The sequence below is a fragment of the Hippocampus guttulatus genome, chromosome 3, assembly GCF_054856545.1.
Source record: "Hippocampus guttulatus isolate MCC_2025c chromosome 3, RoL_Hgut_1.0, whole genome shotgun sequence".
Classification (NCBI taxonomy): Eukaryota; Metazoa; Chordata; class Actinopteri; order Syngnathiformes; family Syngnathidae; genus Hippocampus; species Hippocampus guttulatus.
This window is the reverse complement of record NC_141263.1, coordinates 6700834-6725792: the sequence shown is the minus strand read 5'-3', so window position 1 is coordinate 6725792 and position 24959 is coordinate 6700834. Positions and strand designations below refer to the sequence as shown.

The 24959-nt window shown below is 42.6% G+C and overlaps 1 protein-coding gene across 1 annotated transcript in view; it reads right to left on the bottom strand.

Annotated features, from left to right (window-relative positions):
* Positions 1–125: 125 nt before the first annotated feature.
* igdcc3 (immunoglobulin superfamily, DCC subclass, member 3) overlaps positions 126–24959 on the bottom strand; it is a 75559-nt gene continuing 50725 nt past the window's right edge. Inside the window, exons 7-14 of the mRNA XM_086108176.1 lie at positions 20760–20925; positions 10148–10395; positions 9019–9183; positions 8155–8343; positions 6827–6931; positions 6586–6721; positions 6283–6490; positions 126–4787 (exon numbers count right to left, since the gene is read on the bottom strand). Coding sequence (XP_085964302.1) covers positions 4644–4787; positions 6283–6490; positions 6586–6721; positions 6827–6931; positions 8155–8343; positions 9019–9183; positions 10148–10395; positions 20760–20925 — 1361 coding nt within the window. The 3' untranslated portion in view covers positions 126–4643. The remainder of the gene's footprint in view (positions 4788–6282; positions 6491–6585; positions 6722–6826; positions 6932–8154; positions 8344–9018; positions 9184–10147; positions 10396–20759; positions 20926–24959) is intronic.

The window sequence follows — 24959 nt, the reverse complement described above, 5'->3', positions numbered from 1 at the left end:
AAAGATTAAAACTAGACATGTTTTTTGTTTTTTTGTGTGTGTTTCTTGTTGATCACATTAGATGTGTACAAGCAACTGAACCCCCCCCCCCCCCCCCCCCAAAACTGAATATAATGCATAGACTCCATATCTTTTCAACTGGACCAATATTTTAATGACATTACCATGTTGGCCGATTATGACTGAATCTCTGCAAACCTTGCCAAGACTGTAAATCAAATATAAAAGAATTCAACCTGACATGGCGTGAGCAAATCACGTAGCAGTGTAGATTTGACGCTGAACTCACTGGGCAGGTGTTGGAGTCAATCACACCTGCTGCACTACACTTTGATTTAATGTCGAAACAGCTTTAAATCGTATTGACAACATCGATAGAGAAGATACATTCTTCTCAAGCAAGCATTTAAAAAAAAAGATTTATGACAGGGAATGAAGACAGCTTGCCACTTTCGAGGTAACGGGACCCCGCCACGAGTCATTCAAGTGAGGATGACTGGTGGGAGCGGGATGTGGATGAGGAGATCATCGGGCTTTGGTGAAAGCAAGACAGATTTAGATGTACGAACCGAAAGATCCTTCATCCTATTTTCCTGAACACACACCATCGAAGGAGCTTGAGCAACCATGTGCGACAGGCCCAACAATAGCACCGTATTGAGCTCATCACATTTGCTTGCTATTATCTGGCTACATATCAAGTCCAATAATAATCAACTAACACTTGTTTTCCAGCTAAAATAACACATTAGCATTTCAGATTACATGCAGATCTAACGTAGCTCTGTCTGCATACTACCTTTTGTACCATCAATATGCTTCTCACCTGACAGATTGTATACCAAAACGTAAGACTGATCTCAAATATCAAGTACACGAGTACAATAGCATAATACTGTATCACCATTTGACAAGAGAATAAATTACTTGGAAAAGCTCAGCATTGAAACGTACAGACTAAGGGTCTCCAAGAGGAGAGATAAACGCATCGGACAAGTAGTCAATTCACAATCATATGGGATGCTAATTTCGTGCTGCACCGTGGTCGATCACATCTTGCGTAAAAGTTATTTTGAGTAAAGGTTAATTGCATCAGGCTGTGGATGCAAACCATACTGTGAGTTTTTGCAGGCCTCGAAAAACAAAACAAAACATGCCATTCAATTGACAGTTACCGCTTGGTACTTAAAGCATTTCGATTCATGAAAGAGATTTGTTCTTGGTTTTACTGTTCGGTGCTTTCTACCGTCTTTGTTACCGATTTGTTTTACTGTTTATTGTATATGTTAAATTGCTCCATGTACAGCACTTTGTATGCAGCGATGGCTGTTTGAAAGTGCTCTCTGAATAAAATTGAATTGAATTGAATTGAATTGACTCTTATTGAACCTTTCTGATGGTTTGTCATGCCATTGTGTCCTCAACACATTCATTTACTGGACTTGGGAAATTTTGCCCTGGTACGATAACATGTAATGTACGGACAGAAATTGACTATGCCTGTTCCTGTATTCTGTCAGTTTAATATAAAGTTACAGTATGTGAGTCTAACATGGGTCTCGAGATGTTTTACACTATAGTAAATATCAAACCAATCCTGCAACTGAATATTTATTTATTTATTTATTTTAACAAATACCGTGTTGCTAATCAAACCGTAATTTTTATAGCATGGATCTAATGCTAAACATGTTTTTGTTTTCCAAATCAGAGCAATAGCAGCACTTGACCTCCGAAAAGTGGACATAAACTGTTACCACTACTGCATTGCTAATAGCGTTTTTGTCAGGATTTGGCATAACAAAGTACAGTAAAGCAGCTACTTTTACATCTACTGCATGTACTGATGCATGTAGGGCCTCCCAAAAGTCCAATTTCCTGAACACGGGTAATAGTAGACCGGCCAACAGAGGAAGTTAATTAAAATGAAGCACTTCCCAATGTGCCAAAGACATCAAACAACCTCTTTCCTCACTGCCTCTGATGCCTTGGCGGTGGGCGTCACAGCACCCGACAGGGAGCCACCAGCTCGAGAGTGCCTCATTACATCTTACAGTTTGTAGTACACGGCCACCTCACAGCCTGACCCGATCAGAGTGTAATCACGTAAACATGATGATCACTGCGGTACCCCTCCAGTGAATCAGGTTAAACAGCGCGACACTCAAGCTTGACACATCCATAGGAGCCGCATGAGCAATTTCATGCGGGAGATGAACCCGAAATTACGATGACTGACTGACACAGGAATACACGAGACATTTTGCGTGTACTGTGAGTTGTAAGTGTCACCCACTTTACATTTGACCGTTAGACTTTATTCAACGCTACAGTGAAATCAAACACCGATGACAAAAACAATTTTACCAATTTGAGATATGGGAAAAAGTCATCTGATAAAGTCAAACATTCACATCGACTAAGAACTAAGGAAGAACATCAACTGTGATTATGCGAGCACTACATAGGGATTAATTGCTTGGTGTGTGTTTGAATACCGTTTGCGTGTCATCCCGACTAGATTTACCGTCCAGTGAATGCTGACTATGGAATGTACACTATTTACATTTGTTTGGACTGTATATTAATGTAGTTATGTTTCAACTCTGGATTGATTCCTTAAGACCTGAACAAAAGGACAGAAACTACTGAGGTAGGTAGCATAAATGCATTTCAGAACGAGACCCTGTGACGACACACTGTCAAGAACTGTCTGTGGTCATTGTAATCCTGCAGGATTGTGTTCCTGAAGCTCTGACACACATGTTTATCGAGGACAGAAGGGCAGTGATGAACAACCTTCATGTCTCATCAGCGCCTTCATTTTTGCTAGTACCCTCGTTGAAGCATTTTACAGAGACTGAAGCTTGAATAATCCTGAATAGTTCAGCATTTTGGACAAACATTTTTTTTATTTTTTAATTGTGAAAATTAGAGAAGTAGGTTGGTGGATGTGAGGGAGGAAGGGTGCCACAATCGACTCGCTACCGGTCCTGGGTGTACTCCGCCTCTCGCCCAAGGTCAGCCGGGATAAGCTCCAGCTCACCCGCAACCCTGGTGAAGAGGAGCGGTTCGGAAATTGGGATGGATGGATGAAGGTCATGTGCAGCGCCTGACAGGCAAGCTAGTATGTAAAATAAACCTGATTTATTTTGCGTGAGCATGCCTTTCCCTTCCAGGGATTTATCTGGACAAGCCAAAAGAAGTGGGATACATTTTGTTCACTTTGGTAAGAGCAATGCAAGTCCCAGTATGTACTTGCACCGATGCTTCTACACAATCTAAATAAGTGGCATCAACCTTCTCATCTAACTCTCAGCAAGTGAATGAGTAAATGATTGACCAAAATATAGGGCTATGCTAGCTTAAGTATAAAATATGTCAGTTTTGTGCTTGTGTTGGAAACTGAAAAAAAACAAAACACCAAATAGGACTTGCACATACATTGAGACATGCACATACACATTACATCCTACCACTCATTTGTGTCATGGTGCGCTTGTACAATTGAGCATTAAATATCACATTTGGCAGAACCTGTAAATTGTCTGGAAAATGTTATGTTCTTTGCAGCTTATTTTTAGGAGTGTTTTGTTATACTAAATGAACTGTTAACCCCAAAAAAGGTGAAGTAAAAGAGAGCGTAAAATAAGCCTTTCAAATGGAACAGCATAGTTAAACAATGTAATCCAGAGCACATTACATGATATTGCATGTGGTACTGAATGAGTTTGTATCGACTTGACACCAAATTCTTCAAACGGAGGAGATAAGGAATATTCATGATGCAATAAACAGACAAAGATCAGCGACAACAGTGACAACATTAACAATGTTAATTTTGAGGTAGAACATGAACGTCATCATTTTGGAAGTGCTTCATGTTGGATACTCGTTTTTCATCCTGCTTCAACAAGCACAAGAGGAGATATGATTCTTGACATCTGAGGTAGCGCGGCACCTGATCTTGGAATTCTGACCCATCAGTTTCTCTGCACGTACACTTAGTGAGAACACAGGGGAAGATAAAGTCCGCCCAAGGCTTCCCGCAACACATTCATTCCGGCTGAGGTAGGTTTTTGTTGAATCAAAGGTTCACACATGCCTTGAGCGTGTATGAGGGCCCAGAATTCCGAATTTGGGGGGGGGGGGGCAAAACAAAGTCCTGAGGAAAAACTGACTGAGTCCCTGGAAGAAGGTTTCGGCCTTCTGTGAGCAACAAGATGGAATCGTCGGTCTATTTGAGCAGGCAGCTGGCGTCTTTGACATCCACAGAAAAGTAGTGATAGAACCAGTAACATAAAACCACTTTGACATAGAGATGATTAAGTCACACCATACAGGGTATGTCTGTAAATATCATTTTATAAACCTAAAAAATGAAATCATCTTTGTATAACAAGGACATCTGGGGCCTCTCTTCTGTGTGCTGCCAAACACCAGAAAATAAACAAATGACCAGACAGTGAGAGTCAAGAACACTTCACGGGTAAGCCTGGCGAAAAACAACTCCCCCCCCCAAACCAGTTCTAGACTCTGTAGAACTTCTTAACTTACCAATAAAAATATTTGCACAAAATGCAAACTACTTTCAAAAGAAAACCTGAGTGAGAGAGATTCTGAGCGGACATTTCATACATTGATTAGCCTTGGTTGTGTTGACCCGTTTGTGTCGTAGGGGACTCGTGGAAAGGTGTCTCCATTTCCCGCTCAACAGTAAAGTCGTCCAGTGGTATTGTGGACAGCTGCGTGTCATTTGGCAAGAAGGCCAAGAGGGTTGTGTCAGCCTGAAAAGCCACACACAGAGAGAAAGAAATTGCATTGTTTAAAAAAGTCGCTTTGAATGTGGTTTGATTCAAATTCTGGTGAGGGTTTTATTTAGCTCCCCCTGTGCTGAGTTTTGTGAAAGAGAAACAGGAGGGATAGGGGACGCGGGTTTTGCACCTGAGCGGGGCGAGGGAGTGCACCCGTAGAATGAGTGGCTGGTAGAGGGATGAAAAGGCAAGCCAGCAATGAGCGAAGTTGCTGGAGAGAAGAGTCCAGTACAGGAAGCGGCACGAGCCTCGCTGTGTAAACTAATAGGGCCATCCCACCAAATCGCTGCCATTTACTTGTTGCAACTCTGTCAAGATCGACTTCAATTTCCATCTTTTTTTTCTACCTCTAAATCTGATAACACATGTGGGAAATTACTTAAAACTTTTACGGAACGGCTGTGTTGTACTGAAACTCCTCAAATCACAAATGACATCAAGAAATAATAAAAGGTCACAAGAATTTGCTTTTAAACCTCCCTCGCCATCATACACTATGTATTTTCATATACGTATCCATTTTTCAGAGAAGGTAACGTATTGGGGGGGGGGGCAGGGCTGAGTGAAAACCCGGATGGCCAAATTACACTCACAGTTGAGGTGCTCAGGTGTAGCCCACATGCAGTTGAGTAAAGTCCTGGAGGTGGTATGCAGTATAATGTAGGCACATAATGTTGGGGTGACTATGTTCTAGGGTAGGCCCAAGATGTCGATTGCGATCGACTGGTAGCTCGCAGACTGGTCCCAAGTTGATCGTGAGGGGTGTAGAGGGTTAACCCCCCCCCCCCCCCAAAAAAACATTTGTGTGTCCATGTGCTGTTATGTGTCTGTGTGTTATGAATATGACATATTTTTGTGCTAGTTTACACTGCACCTTGAGCCTCCTATCAGTCTCACTTTCACAAAAAGTATTTAAAAATAAATAAATAAATAAAATAAAACCTACGGTGGCCCGTGACCTGTATCACCGGAAGTTGTTAGCGGTCAACTGTCCGGGATAGCAGCTTGGGATCAGAACTGTTGTGCTCTATCTTTTATTTTTATTCACATTCTCATTCAGAGTTTGTTTCATCTCCAATTCACCGAGGACACCGGCACAGAATGGGAATCTGGAGGAATTAGAGAAGCATTTTAAAACGGTACATGTGAGCTACATTAGTTAAGACGCTGCAAAAGTGCATCCCATGCCTCCGCATCAGGTCTCGATGAAGGTAGGCAGTGATTTCCTTTTCACAAACCCACAAACTCTTTTATGTCTGCGTTATTTTTCTGTTTCGTTCATCTTAGGGGCTCTTGTGACTGTTGCTCATTATGGCATGAGTGTGCAGTAACGGGTCAATCGCGGTATGTTGGTTGATCGTAAAGTAGATCTTGCTCAAAAAAGGTTTGGGCACAGCTGTTCGAGGGCATATGGGTTTACAAATGCAAATCATGTCGACACCGTGGCCTCAGCTTGGTGAGGACTCACCACGCGTGGGTCTTGCGTGTTGGCTTGAGGGAAGAGTCTCACCAGCTCCTTTCTGTCAACCATTTTGTTCCCTCCCGCACTGCAATTGACCTCCATTTCTCTTCTGGTGGCTGCGTTCAGGCCAGAGCCCTCCTGGGAAGAAGAGTATTCCAGTGCGGTGCTGTTTGCCGCCTGGGGGGTGCCCTGAGCTGCCTTACAGATCATCAACCTGTGGATTACCACAACCACAATTTCAAAACACATCAGATAGACCCACATTAATCCCCAACATGGTTTATCGGCGGGGTGTTATCATGAACACACCTGCCACGGTAGCTGAAGATGAGGAAGAGAGCGCAGAAGATGATGCAGGTGACTCCAATGTGAATACCAATTATAATGCCGGTGGTGGATGTCTTGCTCTGTTCGTCTTGCACACAGTCACAGGAGGCATCTAAAACTGGCAAGACACGACAGATCACGTTCAAACGTGCGCCGACATTAAAGCCTTTAAGTACAGTAACAGTAAAAAGATCGTGCGGTTGTGTTGGTGCTTTGCGATTACCAGATTTCTCCAAAGCCTCTCGTAGTGAAACAAAGCGCATGGTGGCATTGCCATCTCCGTGTTGGTTGTATGCCAGCAGATTTATCTCATAAACCAGTGAAGGATCTGGACATGACACAGATATTCACACCATGAGTACCAATTTATACTCAAAAGAAAACTCATTTGACCCTTGGAACTCTTTCTGTCTGAGGTCACACAATGCCATTCATTTTCTTTAAATCAAAGTAAAAGGTCTGAAATTCAAACAACATCAGAACATGAGAGATTAAGGGCCTTGTTTTTGTAGACAGCGGCCGATGCACTTGGTCCAAAAAAATGATGCATATTTATTTTAGTGCCAGGGCAAGTCTAGTCTACCCTGTTTGGGAATTAGGCAGACTGCACTGCACCGCGCTGGGCGTTCCGAGAAATCAGCTCATTGAATACATTATTATAGCGTCGGTGTGTGTGTGTGTGTTTTGGGAGATTGTCACAAACCGACGCCCAATTGGGTCCAAGTGCCCACGGCTTAGCAGCGGCCAACTTTACATTATCCCAAAGTGGAGATCTTCTTGCAGCTTCTTAAATAGATTTTGTGTGCACTGATTCACCTCCAGCGAGTCCGTTATGCTTGCGCGATGTAGAAGGTGCATTCTTACATAGATGCAATAGATCGGCACTCCATCATCGTTACTTTAACTACGGTCATGTCTCTCCTGCTTCTGTCTCTGCTACATCACTTCATGATCTACTCTATGATGGTATGGTCAGACCGAGAGCGAGCTTATTTTCTTCTTTTTTTCTCCTCTGCTTCTGCTCTGACTTTATTGGCAGATATAGGAACTGTCTGGCGACGCGCCTCCATTTAGACATAGGTAATGCAGTTCGCACGAAGCAACCCCATTGTATCTTCATTCCGCAAACAAATACAAGTGAGATACGTGTCACAATTTTCCATTCGTTAGCAGAGAAACGGGCAGAGATGATGGCCTGAGAAGGTCCGTCACTACTGACCCGGTTAGATTCCAGTGACGGCTTCCACTGACGCTGAGCCGGTTAGTTTTTGGAAGTTTGCCATCATTTGTCAGTACTGACAGAATGCCCAACAAAGCCATGTATTTTCTAAGTGTATTTATTTTTAACATTTTGCTTTGCTTCGGGATATTTCACAATGGTAAGGAGAGGATCAGTAAAAGAGCTATAACAGTAAAGATGAGAATTGGAGAAAAATAAATCAACAGTCAGTCCGCTGGAACAGATTGTGTTTGACCCGAGGGGGGATGTGAAAAGCTTAACACCTCTATTAAGAATAAATTCAATGACTAATCTGTTCTTCTTCTTCTTACCCAGCTGAGTGATGTTGTACTGAGTAGCGTTGCGTGGTAAGAAAATGGGACCAGTAAACACTGCTGCGTGGGCTCTCCTGTAATACAGTCGGAAGCCCTGGTGTTGACCCATCTTGGTGGAAGCTTCCCACATTGCTTGCACTACACTGCTGTTTACAATTTTGGCGAAGAGGGAGGGAGGTGCCGGAACTGCAAGACAATGGAAAATACTGTACCATCAAACAACTTCACACTGCAAATATGTTCACTATGTCTTTTTTAGAGCATCCTTTCAAAAAGGTTGTTGGGTTCGGGCATTGTTTTTTTTTTCCTTTGTTTAAGCAACCACTAAATTAAAACTCATTCAGTACCAGCCAATTCTGGACCAAGTCTGAAAAGACATTTAAAAACTTCTTTGGGAGTGAATGAGTTAAAACAAGTACTCCAAAAAACAAAAAACAAAACAAAAAAACCCCCCGACAGACTCAAAATAATGGACAACCTTGTGTGTATGCAGTACAGACAATTTTCGAGCTTAACCCGTAAGAGTAGCATCCAAAATTCAAATCCTACAGTGGCTACAAAAAAAAAAAGCTGAAAATGGAGACCGGCTGTGGGGTATGACTGGTTTGCATTTGGTGTATCGTACTGTCAAGGTGCATTTGAGGCAAGGCACTGAAGCCACAGATATCCCATCACTCCTTGGCTACATGTCAGCATGTGTGTGATCTCGGCATGGTGGAATGCATGAAACAATCCACAGACAAACTCTGTTATTCCTTTTGAGGATTGGTGGATTTTGTACAATAAAAGAACACAAAATTCTCACCACTGTATTTCATCGCAACGGGTGGGTTCTGTGTGCGTGCAGTTCAGAGCTCTCACCTTCCCCTTGAGTGCTCTCCGTGGCACTGTCTGATGGCTTGCTGGCCCCGTGGGATGTGTAGGCTTTGACGTAGAAGGTGTAACTGGTGGAAGGCTCGAGATCGCGGATGATCTGTTGCAGCGTCACCTTACTGACCGCCTCCTCGTACTCCATTTCCACAGGGTCTTGTTGTGAGCAATGGAGGTATGCGAGGTAAAGAAGGATTAAGTCACAGAGAAATAAGGTTTAAATGAGATTTTCTCTTTCCCATTTATGTGATATTAAGAAAAGATCAAGAGGGGAGACAATATATCTGTTCTTGCCATCGTTTAATGGTTATTGCTTATTCACTGGTTTTGCTGGCTCTTAATGAATAGCTAATCTACTTTGGCCTTGATGGTCTTGGGAATTTCAGCCAGAGGTAGAGATGGCAGCGCAAAAAAGGGGTTGTGCTATTGCATTTTATTGCTCTTAAACCAGAGACACCCGACCGTAACCGCAATCTACCTCCAGCCCTAAACTATCAGGCCATGCCATCCTGGAAGTGTAATTGCAGCAACCGTATTGGCTCATGCCTGGGGCCTTTAATTACACAAGAGGGAGATGTTCTGGGGAGCAGAGCAGCTGGGACTAAGCTATCGCTTATGTGTAACATACTGTATGATTCGTCCATAATAGGTAGCATATGTACAATCCAATTGCATTGATCATCAATATGTTTTGATGAAATATAGTTTCTTTTTCGCGGCATGGTGGTGTGCTGGTTAGTTAACGTCCACCTCACGGTGCAAAGGTGAAGGGTTCGATTCCAGGCCCCTGTGTGGAGTTTGCCTGTTCTCCCCGTGCCTGCGTGGTTTCTCCAGGTACTCCGGTTTCCTCTCACAATCCAAAAACATGCGTGGCAGGTTAATGGAACACTCTAAAAATTCTCCCTAGGTGTGATTGTTAGTACGAATGGCTGTTCGTCTCTGTGTGCCCTGCGATTGGCTAGCAACCAGTTCAGGGTGTACCGCACCTACTGCCCAAAGACATCTGAGATAGGCTCCAACACACCCGTGACCCCCGTGAGGATAATCGGATTCGAAAAGAGATGGATGGACGCTTCCGTTTCATTTGCCTGAGGCTCTTTGGCTTTTGTTGCGTCCTCACCTGGGGTCCTGCGGATGTGGAGCACATAACCGATGATGTCCTGTGTGTTCTGATCTGGTTCCCTCCAGGACACCTGGATGGTGGTGGGCGAGAGGGCCTTGGCCTGCACGTTGGTGGGCACACCAGGGAGTCCATCAGCCCAGAGCACCGTGAGGCGAGCACTGGCCTGCGTGGATCCGGCGCTGTTCTCAGCAATGCACTGGTAGATGGCCTCGTCGTCCTGACTGATGCTGTATATCGTCAGGGTGCTGTGAGAGGCAGAAAGATGAGCTTTACGAATCATTTGCATGATAAAATAGCAGTTGATGTAGGCTATTGCAATCTGAAAATAACATATGAGCTTTGTAAGTGGCTGATCCACGGATATGTTTCAATATTTTTCTTCATGTGTATTTCAGAGAATGTTTCTTCATCCAAGCCCACGTCCACACAACCACATTTTGCAAGTCACATTGACGTTCATCCTTGAAAAGATGTCTTCCTTCAAAACAGGACTTTTGGGAAACTTCGGAGTCCCAAAATGTTGTCCTCAGCTTTCAAATCAGAGCAGGCTGAGGCGACAGGGTGCACAGTGACTAGCAACAGTTACAGTGATGTGCTCTCAAAAAGAGCTGTGGATTACATTTGAAGGACATATGGCATATGTAGAATTTACACAATACAGTGCATGTAATTTAAGAACAACTTCAACCTAAGACACACACAGCAGTTACAGTATGATGGACCAGGCAAGCAGCAGGTATGCAATCTGTTTTTCAGTGACAGCCAATGTCAAAGAAAATCCAGAGTTTTGCCATCATATATAAAAAAGCATAAAAAATGACCCCCCCCCCCCCCCCCCGACACCCCGAAATGCTCCTGTGCAGTTCTTATGTGAAGGGTAACGCAAATCAATATCAAATATTGCTTTCTCCGTGTGCTGGCAGAGGTTTCACAGGCAAGGAAATCGTCATGCACACACCTCATCCAGAACATATTTCAACCTGGTTTGTCATCTGCTGGAACCCCCTTTGGAAAGCATAAATCGATTTCAGAGTTTTAAAAAAAAGTCATTTGCAAACATCTGTGAACCCTTTCATGTGTCTACACACACACACATGCACACACACATGTACATGTGTTGTAACAAACAGATTCCCACACAAGGTAAATCTCTTCCTTCATCGCTTTTACTTTACACTCCCTCCATCATATCACTGTTTTTGTCGAACACCGCAGATGTCTCATTGCTGTGTTATCTGCGCTGGTTGAACATCATCCAATATGTATTTGCAACATACTACGCGTGTGTGTGCGCGTGCGCGTGTGATGCTCAACATGTGTCATGATTCGGTTTAGGGACCAACAGGTGGCACTGTAGGGCTCCCCCGGCAGCTGCACACCTGTTGGTCATAGGTAATTAGGGCTTTAAAAGGACTCACGGCCCGAACACTCAGTGTTGGGTCATTGTTTGCTTTTGCTACTGTGATGTTCGTTTGTTTGCTGTTCCTTTGCTGCTGTCATGTTTTTTCTGGTAGTGTTTTGGTTATTGATAGTTTTTGTTTAAGTCATGGTTTTTGTTTGTTACTTTGGACTTTGTTTTGGATTTAGTTTTCTTTGTTTTAAATACAATTCGTCAAATACACCCTGCTCCTGCCTGCTTTTTGGGGTCCACCACCACCACGTAACGTGACAACATGAGTACAAATGTAAGATGATCAAAAACTCTATTCATGACGTTTGTATAGATTACAGATTTGACTTCAACTTAAATAGTGAATCAATCCATTGTTCATTCGAATAATTTGAAGAGAAATCACCCTGTTGATTTGGAGGCTTCATAGAGTGAGCTGTGTAGGTTCCAACTGGAACACTTGAGGAATGGGCCACGCTGAGTGGCCCTTGATCAAAAAGGAAAAAAACAGGGAGTGGGGGGTGACAACTGCTTTGAAAGATTTATCAAGGGAGATGGGAATTGTAAACAACTACTACAGTGGTCTTTGTACTCAAGGCCTGGGATGTGCAAGTTCAATTATTCAGTATTTTTTTCAATATTTTGTTCAATATTTCATTTTTTCCCTTTGGCTTTTCGGAGGAGGAATCAAACCCATGTTTTTCATGGAAAATGTGTCATGGAGAAATCTCCATCAGATTTTTTTTCACCCTATACTACGACATGAGGAGGGCTGAATCATTTTTGGCAGATTTGGAATGAGACATGTAGGATTTTCCCGAAACAGTACTACAATTCTGAGTGAGTTGGTTTTCGTGAAGAATGCACAAAATGAGTTGCTGTTCAGCAGTTTTGTGCTGTCCTTGAATTGCATTATTATGAATTTTTTTTAGACGAGAGCCCTTTGCACTGGGAAACAAAACGACAACAAAAACATTGTATGGGGCTATTTTTTGATTATTCAAACCCTTTATCATAGAAGGCTCGATCTTCTATAATGCATTGCATTGAGAAATGTATGCAATTTAATTTGTTAAAAGCACATACAGTATTTTGTCCTTATTTAAAATGTCATTTTTGTTGGACATAGGTTCGAAAGTAGGATTGGATTGCTTGATTGTCATTACACATTCGTGCAACGAAGTTTCACTTAACAGGCACGCTCTGCACAAGAAACATGAAAAAAAATGACCAACATGGGATACAGTGCAAAGGGCCTGTCGGTACTCGCTATGTAAAGCGGTCCTAGGTGGCCACCAGTATAACTGGTCCTTGAATGGTAATGTCAAAATGTGTCAATATTATGTTGGTCTCGGAAACTATTTAGATTCATGAAACAATAATTTATTGTGATATTTCGTTTAAACAAGAGCAGCAACATCGTTTGGCCCTCGGTTTTCATAACTGTGGAAATGAGTTTCGCAACATTTTCACAACTCCGACAGGATCGTTTGAACATCGCCCAGTACTGGATGTGTGTGTATGTACATCGTAAATAATCCATCATTTGCAATCTTGCGGACCTTTTTATTGGACATGAGGAAAGTGGTATTTTACGACGACAGGCATGGCTGAACCAAAAGCAGTGTTCTTTTTTTGTCACTCAGCCAAACTCGAGAAGTGAACGATCCAATATCCTTTTTAAAGTACATATAATTACATCATTACTTTTTCTAATGAGGGGCAGGATACACTGTGTGATGGAGGCGTAATTTTCCTCTTCTGTCTGCCAGGTGGACCGAATCTGGAAAATGGTCAGGTCAGAGAGGCCTTTTGCATTAACGCCCTCTCAAAGCCAATATCACCACTGATCTCACAGGCGGCCATAGTCTCCAGTCTCCGCTCACTACTCAACCATCACATTTCCGACAGCCTTCCATAGCAGCAACAGATGGAGTGTTTGCAGACAGGCAACATGACCAGGCGCCATATACTGGGGACGCCCGACCTGACGCCATTACCAGCACAGAGCAATTCAAGGGAAAGGTATCAATACAGCGATCGTGTTTGGCAGGTACAGTAGCGCTCACCTTGTATGCGCGCACACACTCTCGCACACAATGATACTGCCGACGTGTAGGCTTACGGAATACCACATCTGCTGGTAAAAAAGTCGGTCAGACATTCAGTTTTTAGTCTTCTCCACATTTGGAGAGCAGTGTGACGTATAATTACAACACTCACTGCTTTACAACAGTGCATTAACAATCGCATGAGAGACAATACAAGATACTTAAAAATACCACTTATCACCAATCTCAGGAAGATCAAGTGTCATTTGTGAGTGTAGATTTTTTTTTTTGATGCTTAAATTTGAAGCAAATTACTGTTCTTTGTCGGCATCTTGCTTGGGAGAACTGTTCTTTTTGACACTTTTCTAAAGGTCAGTGGTGGCTGATGAAGGCGGTCATTATTTCCACTCAAAGTGCTTCTGTTTGAAGTAGGTGTTAGTCATGCTGCAGCTGTAAATGTAAACCACATTCTTTTCCGACCAGGAAAAAAAAAATACCGGAGGGATGAATGGGATCTGGTAGGCTTATGGCTAAATCCCTGTTGTGTCACAAATATCACATGAAACAGCAAGTGACTTTTTTTTTAAGAAAAAAAGATGATAGTCTGGTCTTGATCGTCAGTATGTAACTCCAAAGTATCCCAAGATGCAAAGGAACAGATGGAAAGGGTGAAAGAAAAAGTGTGTGGGGATTTGGGGTATGGGGGATGGGAGTTGTTTGCTTGGCTTGCCTGAGCTCCAAAGCTGGGTGTGTCCTCTCCTGACAGGATGACACCATCATTTACCCATCAGTTCAAGGTCGTTTCACGGATTGATGCGTAAGGCCAGTTTGTCTGACAGCGGGGCCTTGGGCCTGTTGTTCCATCTCCAAGGGCGTGTTTGCTCGCCTTTGTCTCTGAGCAGGACCCATTTAAAAAAACAGCATGGCCATTGTGAATCCAGCTATTAGGGAATGGGACAAAGAGAGGAACGGGAGGAGAAGGTGGGGGGGAAGTGGAGGGGAGACGGTCAATGAGCCGTCTGTGGCCTGAGAGGAGTGAAGGGCCCGGTGCTCTGACTGATTACAGGCGATGTCAGAGGTCAAGGCCAATGCCCAAGCCCTCGCTCTCGATGATTCATGTGGGGTGCAAAGAGGGGCGGCAAACAAGAAAAGACTGCTCTTGGTGAAAGACAGTGAGCGAAAAGAATGAAAAAGGAAAGAAAGACCCTTTAAGAGTAGTTTGTGGGAAAATGTGCAGTTTGCAAAGAAGCCTGCTACCTCAAATGATAACCTTCAATTATAAAACATTCAAATCATTTTCCTTTCTTTCCCAATGCTATAAAGATCAATAGAATTTCATGAGGGAAGCTGGTCATGTAGTGACAGTGCAGTCGTCGAAAGCCCGTATCTCACTGAGCGGCTTTGCAAGGGCGTGCACATGTAGCGAATGTGGGTTTTTTGGTTTTTGTCAGTGTTTGTTCAGTGACGCCGATAGTTGCAAAGACATTCCCAAACTGTTTTAATGGTTGCCAACAGTTCTTGTTGCCATCAAATTGTGCAAAATGTCTTTGTGACGAAAAACAAACAACATTCGCTAGGTGTGCACACACTTGCAAACCTTCGCTGCAAAGAGAGAAAATGGTCATAACTCTCAAAGCGCATTCATCTGGAAATAATGGTTACAGTGAAACCAAACTCGAAACAAGTGTGTTTGAATATGTTTCAGCAAGCACACAAGTGTATGTGCATGCATGCGTGTGCTTTCACATCTGTCATCATGTAGCAGTGAGAACAAACAGCTTCCCCCGGGTGGCCATGTCCGTTTACATAAGCAGCCAATCAGGTCTGAGCTGACATCACGTTCAGCATTTGCCTCCGATATGTAAAGTGCAAAGGGCAACACATTTGCAAATTTTTTTAGGTGAACGTATGTGTACACCAAGTGAATAATAGCACTGCTGAGCTTTTTCTGCACATGCAGGCTCACTCGCTTTTTGATTAATTTGTGTGCGGGCATGTAACTGCGCTTGTGTGTTTGTGCCAGTGTGCGCGCGCGTGCGTGCATGAATGAAATGTACAATCGATTCCTCTTCCTACCCTTGTCCGATTTCCTCCTGAAGGTCATGAGAGATGAGGAGCTGAAGGGAGCAACATTGCAGTATGCATATTGTTGCACAAACACACACACCCATAGCGAGCATACATTAATTGAAAATGGTCTGTTGCGCTCACAGTATATTCCGGCTTCCCTGTCATAACACTAATATACTACACTGCATTATGAGAACAGAGGCATCGTCCTGCCCAGAGCAGTTGAATGCAATTTGCATATGATTACCTTTGTTTTAGCTTGGTTCAGGAGGTAAAATGCCTCGCGCCATGATTTCCCATCTACTCTGCGTCTTTGCTGCACAGCAATAAAAGCAATCCTCACAACAGAGGCTTTTTGAGCTTGAGGTAAAACTCATCTTCCTGCTCGTACCCCATACCCAGTGAGCAGAAACCGCCCCCCCAAAAAAACAACAGCCCAGCGTAACCTGAAATCCCTGGCCATGCAAAATGCCAATATGAACATACTATCAAATAATACAGCACGGTATTGTCATACGCCGTATAATATGTCTTTGACTGCAGTCATGGTTCAAAATCATGCTAGATATTTTTGGTTGAAAAGATGAAGCTTTTATGATCTTGCTTACATTGTTTCCATGCTCGGTGACTCAAGTTATTTGGGGCGAATCTCATACTTAGCGTACCATCACTGCCATATACATCGTTGAATTCATTTAAAATTACTACAAAACTGAATATAACTCAGTTGTTGTAGACCCCCTAGCAAGGCCAACCAATCTTATCTGTGTTCATATCTGATACGTATTCATAATATGCTGAGCAATACCGTTCCACTCCATTCCTGCAGGTGGCGGTAATGGGCATAATAAATGCATCATATGCCAAGCACAGAAAGTGTTTTTTTCACCGAGAGCCATCTTTTAGATCTGTTGGGGCACCCCACCCTCTCACGCTGTCTCTCAATTCAAGCAGAACATCACATAAAATAATGACTGGGAAACCTCAATTGGGAATCAAAATTTCTTTGGACAGACTCTCCAGTGACGCAGAAGAGCTGCACATTTCCTGAAGTGGAAATTATCTTAACATTTTTTCAGTGGCCAAGATACAAAGCCCATTTGTACAACAACAACACACGGGGACATTTTAAAGATGCAAATCTAATCTTAAATGGCAGAAAGCTTTTTACGGTCAACTAGCAGTTTATGAGCCAATTAGCTAATGGTAGATTACAAAATGATGCTTGGTTCCCTCAGCAATCAAAGAGTAGTTTGTGAAGCGTGACTTCCACATTATAGCAGGTCATGCACTATTACTGGCAAGTGGAAACTCACTTTACCTTCTCATTTGGTCATTTTGCCACATATCGTTTTGCTTCCCCCCCACCCCCCACGACAAAACATGGTCTCTCAATTAGTTTTTTTCCACTCCTCTTTTCTTCTCCCCGAATAATAAAGTGTATGGTGGAGTAGGCAAGTGGGAGTAGATCAGTGCATGTGAGTGATAGTGGTGTCTGCTCAATGTACTTGCCGCACCACACAGCAGCTATTGATCGTTTTCATGCATATGCAATACACTTACTTCCCACTTTTTACATAGGAATGATAAAACGATGAATAGTGGTAGGATCCTCGCATGCTCCAACAAGAAAAATTTAACCCTGCGTGGAGTCATGTGGTGTCAGAGCGTACAGAAAAGTAAATGTGCTGGATCCGTTCAGCGGTGTTTACAGCAGTTACGGTATGCTTTCATTTTGTGATAACACACATACACTTCATCATGATCAATAGTCCCTTTTATTTATTATTTCTTCTGCATTCCACTTGGAATGAAGCCAATATTATTACATCTCATGCATTAATTTACTGTCTATTGCACAAGTGTCAAACTCAAGGCCCGGGGGCCAGATGTGGCCTGCCACATCATTTTATTTGGCCCGCAAAAACAAATCAAAGATGACAACTCCCATGATGTCTGCTAAAATCTGTCGCAAAATTTCACATTTTCCTATGTAATAAATCTGTGACACATTGTAAGCATTTTCTTGTTACGGTCAATCCTCGTTTTCCAACGTCTCTGTTCTCGACCAAATCGGTTTTCGACCAAATATTTCGGGTTTTTTATGCCTCGGATGACGACCGAATTTCGGTTCTCGAACAAACTGAGCGGACTTGAATGCGTCACTTGACTCCACTCGCCTTCCTTACACGAGGTAGTGACGCTTCCTCGGGTAGATGAGGAAGTGACGCTTTCTCGTGTAGCGTTCCATTGTGAACAGACGTGTTCAATAAAGATTTTATTTTTTTTTAAAGCGTGGTTTCGGTTTTCGAACAGCCTTCTGGAATGGATTATGGTCGAAAACCGAGGTATGACTGTACCAAACCCCTAATTCCAGTTACTGAAACAATAATTGAATAAAATGTTATTCTTGACTTCTTTGTACATTTTCAGTCATCACGGCCCTCCAGGGCAAACGGGAATTGTAATGCGGCCTGCGACAGAAATGAATTTGACACCCCTGGTCTATTGCTTATCCTCTTCATGATCACGGGCAAGCTGCATCCTAGTTGACTTTGAATAAGAGTGTGATTACTGGTTGCATGTACCTACAAATGACCACTCGCACTCAAATTGACACTTATGGGCAATTCAGAGTCTTCATAACTGCTGCATTACTGTTATGAGCTAACCTTGGGATTTCAGAGGAAGCCTTATATCTTTGATATAACATAGGCAAGCACACAACACACAAACTCTGCAAGCAGAGAATCAAACCAAAACCTCTCTGCCGCGAACTGTTCACCACAAGCTATACCGCGCTGCCACAGTTCGTGCAAATACATGCCAATAAAAAGTAGGTGGGTACAAGCTGGTACAATGTACAATTAATCATCTAAATGAACTTTGAGATGCATTTGCAATGCCACATCTCAGAAGCCAATAAAACAGTCTTTGCTGCACGTGGACTTTATCGTGCTCAGACAAAACTCATTGCACTCATGGGGACCGCCATGGGAAAGCATCCAATATGGTTTACGCACACAAAGACATGCGTTAAATCAGGCGGTGTAAAAATGACCACGCTGATGGAGAAATGCCACCCAAAGGAATTTCTCACAACCAGGCAATGCAAAATAGTATTCTTCAATGTCCCAAACGTTATTTAATTGCGTCATTAGGAACTGTACACATATAAAATGTGTTATCCAGCCTCTAAATCAGGGGTGCCCAATACGTCGATTGGTCCCAAGTCGATCGCGAGGGATGGAGAGGGAAAAAAACAAAACAACCCAAACGTTAGTGTGTCTGTGTGCGTGCTATTAAAATGATATATTTTTGTGTTAGGATGCTAAGGGTGGAGTGTGCACTATCAGTCTCACTTTGACAAAAAGTATTTCAAAATAAAATAGGATAAAATAAAAAAGCAGGTCACCTTAAACCTAGGGTGGCCCGTCACCTGCTTCACCGGAAATTGTTCGCACTCAGCAGTCTGCAATTGCAGCTTGCGATCAGAGCTGTTGCGCTATATCTTTAATTGTTATTATTATTCTCATTAAGAGGTTGTTTCATGTACATTTCACCAAGGGCACAGGCAAAAAATGGGAATCTGGAGTGCCGTGTGAAGCATTTTAAAACAGTACACGTGAGCTACGGTCGTTAACACGCCGCAAAAGTGCGGCGCATGCCAGCGCGTCAGGTCTCGTTGAAGGTGGGCAGTGATTTGCTTTTCACAAACTCTTGTATCTTTATTTTTCTGTTTCGTTCATCTTAGTTATGGCTGTTGCTCATCAGGCCAGGCGTGTCTAAGTGCGTGTGCGGTAACAGGTCGATCGCGGAAGGTTGGTTGATCGTAGGAGATCTTTGTTCAATAAAGGTCGGATCCCCCTGCTGTATTGTGTGTGTGTGTGTGTGTGAGTATCAGAGTAGTTAATATGAGAGAGCAACTTAGTCTACACCGACAGGTAGGAGCTTCTGCATTCGCATCTCTGGTGAGTATGATGTTATTTATTTATTTAAAGTTTTCATATTGAGAAAATTGATTGCAAAGTACTCTATTGTACCGTAGAGGTTTGGAGATCTTGTGGTGTTGTATTGGAAGATAAAGGTCACATTTCTTTTTTTTTTTTTTTTTTTTTTTTGTTAAAACCCTCAAATACATGAAATGCTCTTAAATGACACACGTGGGCCTCTTTCCTATTGATGCGGGCAGGTCAGAGTGCTTGGAGGGAGACTATAAAACCAATCGTTTGTGAATCTACAAAGGTGTTTTTAGGAACATTAAATGCTCTGCAGTGTGAACGTAGCCATAGTTATACAGTCAAACTTCGTTTCAACATTTTCATCCCATAACGTTCCTATCCTTATGAAGACAATGTACGCGTGGGATAAACAGAAGCAAATCTCACTGTCTGTGAAGGCTGAAATTGTCTCTGACTTTCGAAAGGGAGTCTCTCAGATATCGCACTGGCAGTTGGGTAACATTTGCTGACTGAATGATTTCAGAGATGAAGTAGGAACACTTCCCATTGTTTGTTTCATGTCAGATTATTTTTTCTTCATCTACATCTACCTTAAATGTTCATACTGTATTATACATACTAGTTGGCAGCCATTTTATTGGAAATGGTGACAAGGAACATCCGTCAGAACGTACAGATTTATTATGTCCCTTGAGATATGTTGAAACGAGATTCAACTGTAGTGTTTTTTTTGTTTTTGTTTTTTGCTGGAGCAGGGCTACATATTGTGACATTATGGCATTATTAAGAGGTTGATTTAATCAAGTAGATAGATAGATAGATAGATAGATATCCCAGATGGTTCTCCTTATTCTTTTTTACTGTTGTGGTTTGTGTTTATCAGTGTTGCATTTTATGACAATGTCAATGTGTGGACTATTGCCAACGTGTTTAGTGTAACTCGTGGAAGAATACCTTCCCAGGAGGTTGCATCAAAACTAACCCACACAGATGAAATACAATCTCCTGCGGAGCAGTATGCCAAATCTAAAATGCAACATGCAAGCTTGTCATATTTTTAGGCATTTTTTTAATGTGAGATAAGAAAAGTGTTTTTGTGTTTTATTAATTTCTTGACAAGATTTTTGTGACTTAACCTGTTGTTATTCCTGAGTTTGATGTGACCATCAGGCTCCAAGACCTGACCGTTCTTCAGCCAGGTAAGCTGGGGCTCAGGCTCCCCCTGAGCTTGGCAGGTGAAGATAGCGGTGGTCCCCACAGGTCGGGCAATCGACTGCGGAGCTTGACTAAACTCTGCAGGAGCTGAAAACAAATGCAAATGTCAATCATAAGAGCGCACCACCAAAGGACACTACTCAATAAAGCAAAAGAATGTAATAGCTGAATACTATGGCATACTTCTGTGTCAATCTCAGAAAGTACTTGTTGTTAACACAAAGAAGCTCTACACTTTGGTCCAAATGTTGTTTTACAGTTGCAATATGGTGTCAGCATAATTATGAGATGCAAAATGAAGAAAAAACAGACACACATAGTGCAAGCAAGAGAACGTTTGTCAGCCCTAATGTGCTTTAAAGCACTTTAACGGTAAACTGCAACTTCAACATACTCAATCTCGTCCGATACTACAGGAAAACAGTCAGTTAGACAGGGATGGCAATGGCTAGTGATGAAAAAAAGCGGAAAGGGGCGTGGCCTGGACGGGGCGACCAATCACAACAAGTAAGACATCATAAACGTCCAATCGCAGGGCTGTTTACAATCAGAAGATGGAAAGACTGATCGGGAGAGCTCGTGAAAACTCGACGATAAGGTACCTGACCCCCCCCTAAAATTTTCTCAACGGATTTAGACGATTCACAAAAATGATCAATTTAAGAAATAAAATGGCGGATTTCCGCGTATCCGCGGAAAATTGCCATCCCTGGTTAGAGGTGATAACTCCTTGCCTATGGAGCTAGGCAGGGACTTTATGGAGACTTTAATCACAGTAATTAATTACAGCTACATCTGCTTAGGTTTCATTTTGGTTGCCACTTTTATTAGAATGGTGATTTTAACTATTGCGCTGAATTATTTATGGCTATGCCTTTTAATAAAGCGTGTTTTGATGATATCTCACAATCAACACCAACGGGTAGAAAGGTGCAGAGCGTAATGCCTCATGATCACCTAACGGGACCTGGGTATATGCAGGTGTTGGCAAGGAAAATATTTCTTATGAACACTTGTTAGAAAAGTATCATATATGATCCTCTCCCTGAGCCATCACCTCGTGGTAGTTGAGGGGTTTGTGTGTCCCAGTGATTCTTGGAGCTGTCTGGGCATTTATGCTTCTGGCAGGGTCACCCATAACAAAAAGATCCTAGTTGAGGAACCAGACAAAGTACAGCAGTGCAGGGTTCGATTCCAGCTCCAGCTTCCCTGTGTGGAGTTTGCATTTTCTCCCCACGCCTGCGTAGGTTTTCTCCGGGTACTCCGGTTTCCTCCCACATTTCAAGAACAGACATGGCAGGTTAGTGGAACACTCTAAATTGTCCCTAGGTGTGAGTGTGAGCATGGATGTCTGTGCATGCCCTGCGATTCGCTGGCAACCGGTTCAGGGTGTCCCCCGCCCACTGCCCAAAGACGGCTGGGATAGGCTCCAGCATGCCCCGCGACCCTTCGGTGGATAAGCGGATCAGAAAATTGATGAATGGATGTTTTCAACACTTCCACAGTGTCGACAGTATCTCGCTCTCTCTCTCTCTCTCTGTCTCTGCCTCTGTGTGTGCGTGTAGCATACATGTAATCGGTATCAACGATATACGACGTAAACGTATACTGCAATGAGTTTTATAGTGACTCATATGAATCAACACTCAATGTCAGACCAACAGACAAATGCGTCACAATTTCTATTTCTTTAGGCACTTGAATGAGAAGCTTGTTGACAGCATTTTTTGTGGCCTTTCATTAGCTTGCTATCTTTTCTCCCTTCATTCTCCTTCTATCACTGTGTATCACAGCATGAACTGTGAGTCGTGTTTCAAGGGTGATGGTCAGATGGAACTCAAGAGGACATTGATTTGTACCTGCATACATTATATCATCAACAACATTCATCCATCGTGGCCTTGCTTTCTCCTGTAGCTCTTGTGCTTCAATTCTTTCTTCTGCCTGTGCTTTCCCTATCTCTCTTTATACTCCAAACAACCAAACATCCATACATCCATCCATTTTCCGAACCGCTTAATCCTCACTAGGGTTGCGGGGGTGCTGGAGCCTATCGCAGCTGTCTTCGGGCAGTAGGCGGGGGACACCCTGAACCGGTTGCCAGCCAATCGCAGGGCACACAGAGACGAACAACCATGCGCGCCCACACTCACACCTAGGGACAATTTGGAGTGACCAATCAGCCTGCCATGCATGTTTTTGGAACGTGGGAGGAAACCGGAGTACCCGGAGAAAACCCACGCACGCCCGTGGAGAACATGCAAACTCCACACAGGGAGGCCGGAGCTGGAATTGAACCCGCTACCTCTGCACTGTGAAGTCGACGTGCTAACCAATGGACTACCGGGCCGCACAACCAAACATTACTCTCACAAATTCACCGCAAGTTTATTTGCTTGGAGTTGCAGGTTACTGACCATTATTTCTGACTTGATTCCCATAATATTATCAATTATATATTATTAAATTGCGCAAGTTTTAATAATGTCTGAATACTCCTTTGTGGAATTAGAATTATCTTCCCACACTCCCCATGCACTTTGCACATGGCAAAAATTATTGTCAACTTTAAATATCCAGAAATGTGAATGTGAGTGTCAATAGTTGTTTGAGTATACAGCGTGTGCCCTAAGTTTGACTGGCGACTCGTCAAGGATGTACCCTTTCTCTCGGCGCAAGTCACCTTGGATAGGCTTCAGCTTGTATGTAATGACAAAGAGGGCATATACAATGGCTGGATGGATTTACTGGACAGTGGATGTAAAAAAAAATTACAGATCTAAATGCCAGGTTTTTGTGATATAAACAATTGTGAGCAAAATAAGCCGATACAAAACGGTTTGTCTTTATTAATGTGACCTAAAGCCTGCACAACTCAATTAAATGTTTTGTTTAATTTCTGGGGGGGGGGGTAGGTAAAACGAAACAACAACAATTGAAATATGCAAAACATTTTCTGAAAAGGAGTGCAATAAAGAATAAACTAAAATAAATAGCAGGCCAATGTGATGCAGGTCCACGATTACAGTGAGTTGAGTCACACTCTTAAACTTATTTAATGCTAGCCATTTTTCTCAGATTGGGAGAGCTGGTGCCAGCCATTTTTGACCATTTTGACAAATATTTGAAGGCCTACAGAAAACAGAGTTCTCTACCTACAGACGCAACTGACCAAAAGAAAGCTTTAACCATCTTCTTTCATCAGGAAACAAAGTACCGTACATTTCTACCTTTTAACATTCTTTGGGAAGCAGCAGTTGAACATTGGTTAGTTTCTTGAAAGTATTCGTTTCCAAGAAACATTCTGAGAAAAAACAAACTTTTTGTGAAAAGATGCATTTCAAGCAGAACTTCCCCTTTTATTTTCATTTTTTTGCAATTGCGATACCTCAAATATCTAAACAATGCTTTCCTACTAAATAACAACATAAACAAAACCAAAAAGGTCACTTTGATTGCAAAATAACAAGATTGCAAGACAAACACTGCATTGATGCATGACCTATGCATGCAATTTTCATGAACGTTGAACTTTGTGTGTGCGTGTGTGTTTGTGTGCCTGTTTCCATGTGTGCATTTGTTCATCAAAGATAACAATGGGACTTTGTAATCTTTTTTTTTTTTTTGTAGAGTTAGCTGCCAGTATTTATCCATGTTCTCAATCGAGGTGTCAAATTATCGCGTTAATTGCAAATAATTAATTACAGTCATATTAAGTGCAACATGTTTTTTTAATCATGTTAATCTCAATTTTAATCTCTAACTTTATTGTTTCTCTAGGTGGGTTGCCTTTTTATAATATCCCTTTTTATGTGTGGCCTTCCTGTGTTTGAGTTGTTGAGGATGGGGAAACAACTGTCAGTCACAGCCTGAAGCGGACATTGATTGGCTGTCAGTATGTTTGGGCTTGTTTCACAGAAGCTGATAGCCTCCCATTGGAGTTGGGAGGGCCAGGTAAGCAGTGGTGAGAAAATGGAGGAGCGTGTGAGAGTTCTTGGGCCAATGAATGGAAAATGTCATTCCAAAAAGGCCCTGACGGCACCATTGATAGAGGTAGAGTGTTGTGCCTGATTTGTAAGAAGTAGTTTGCTTACCACCGAAGCAGCTCAAGTTTAGCCTAC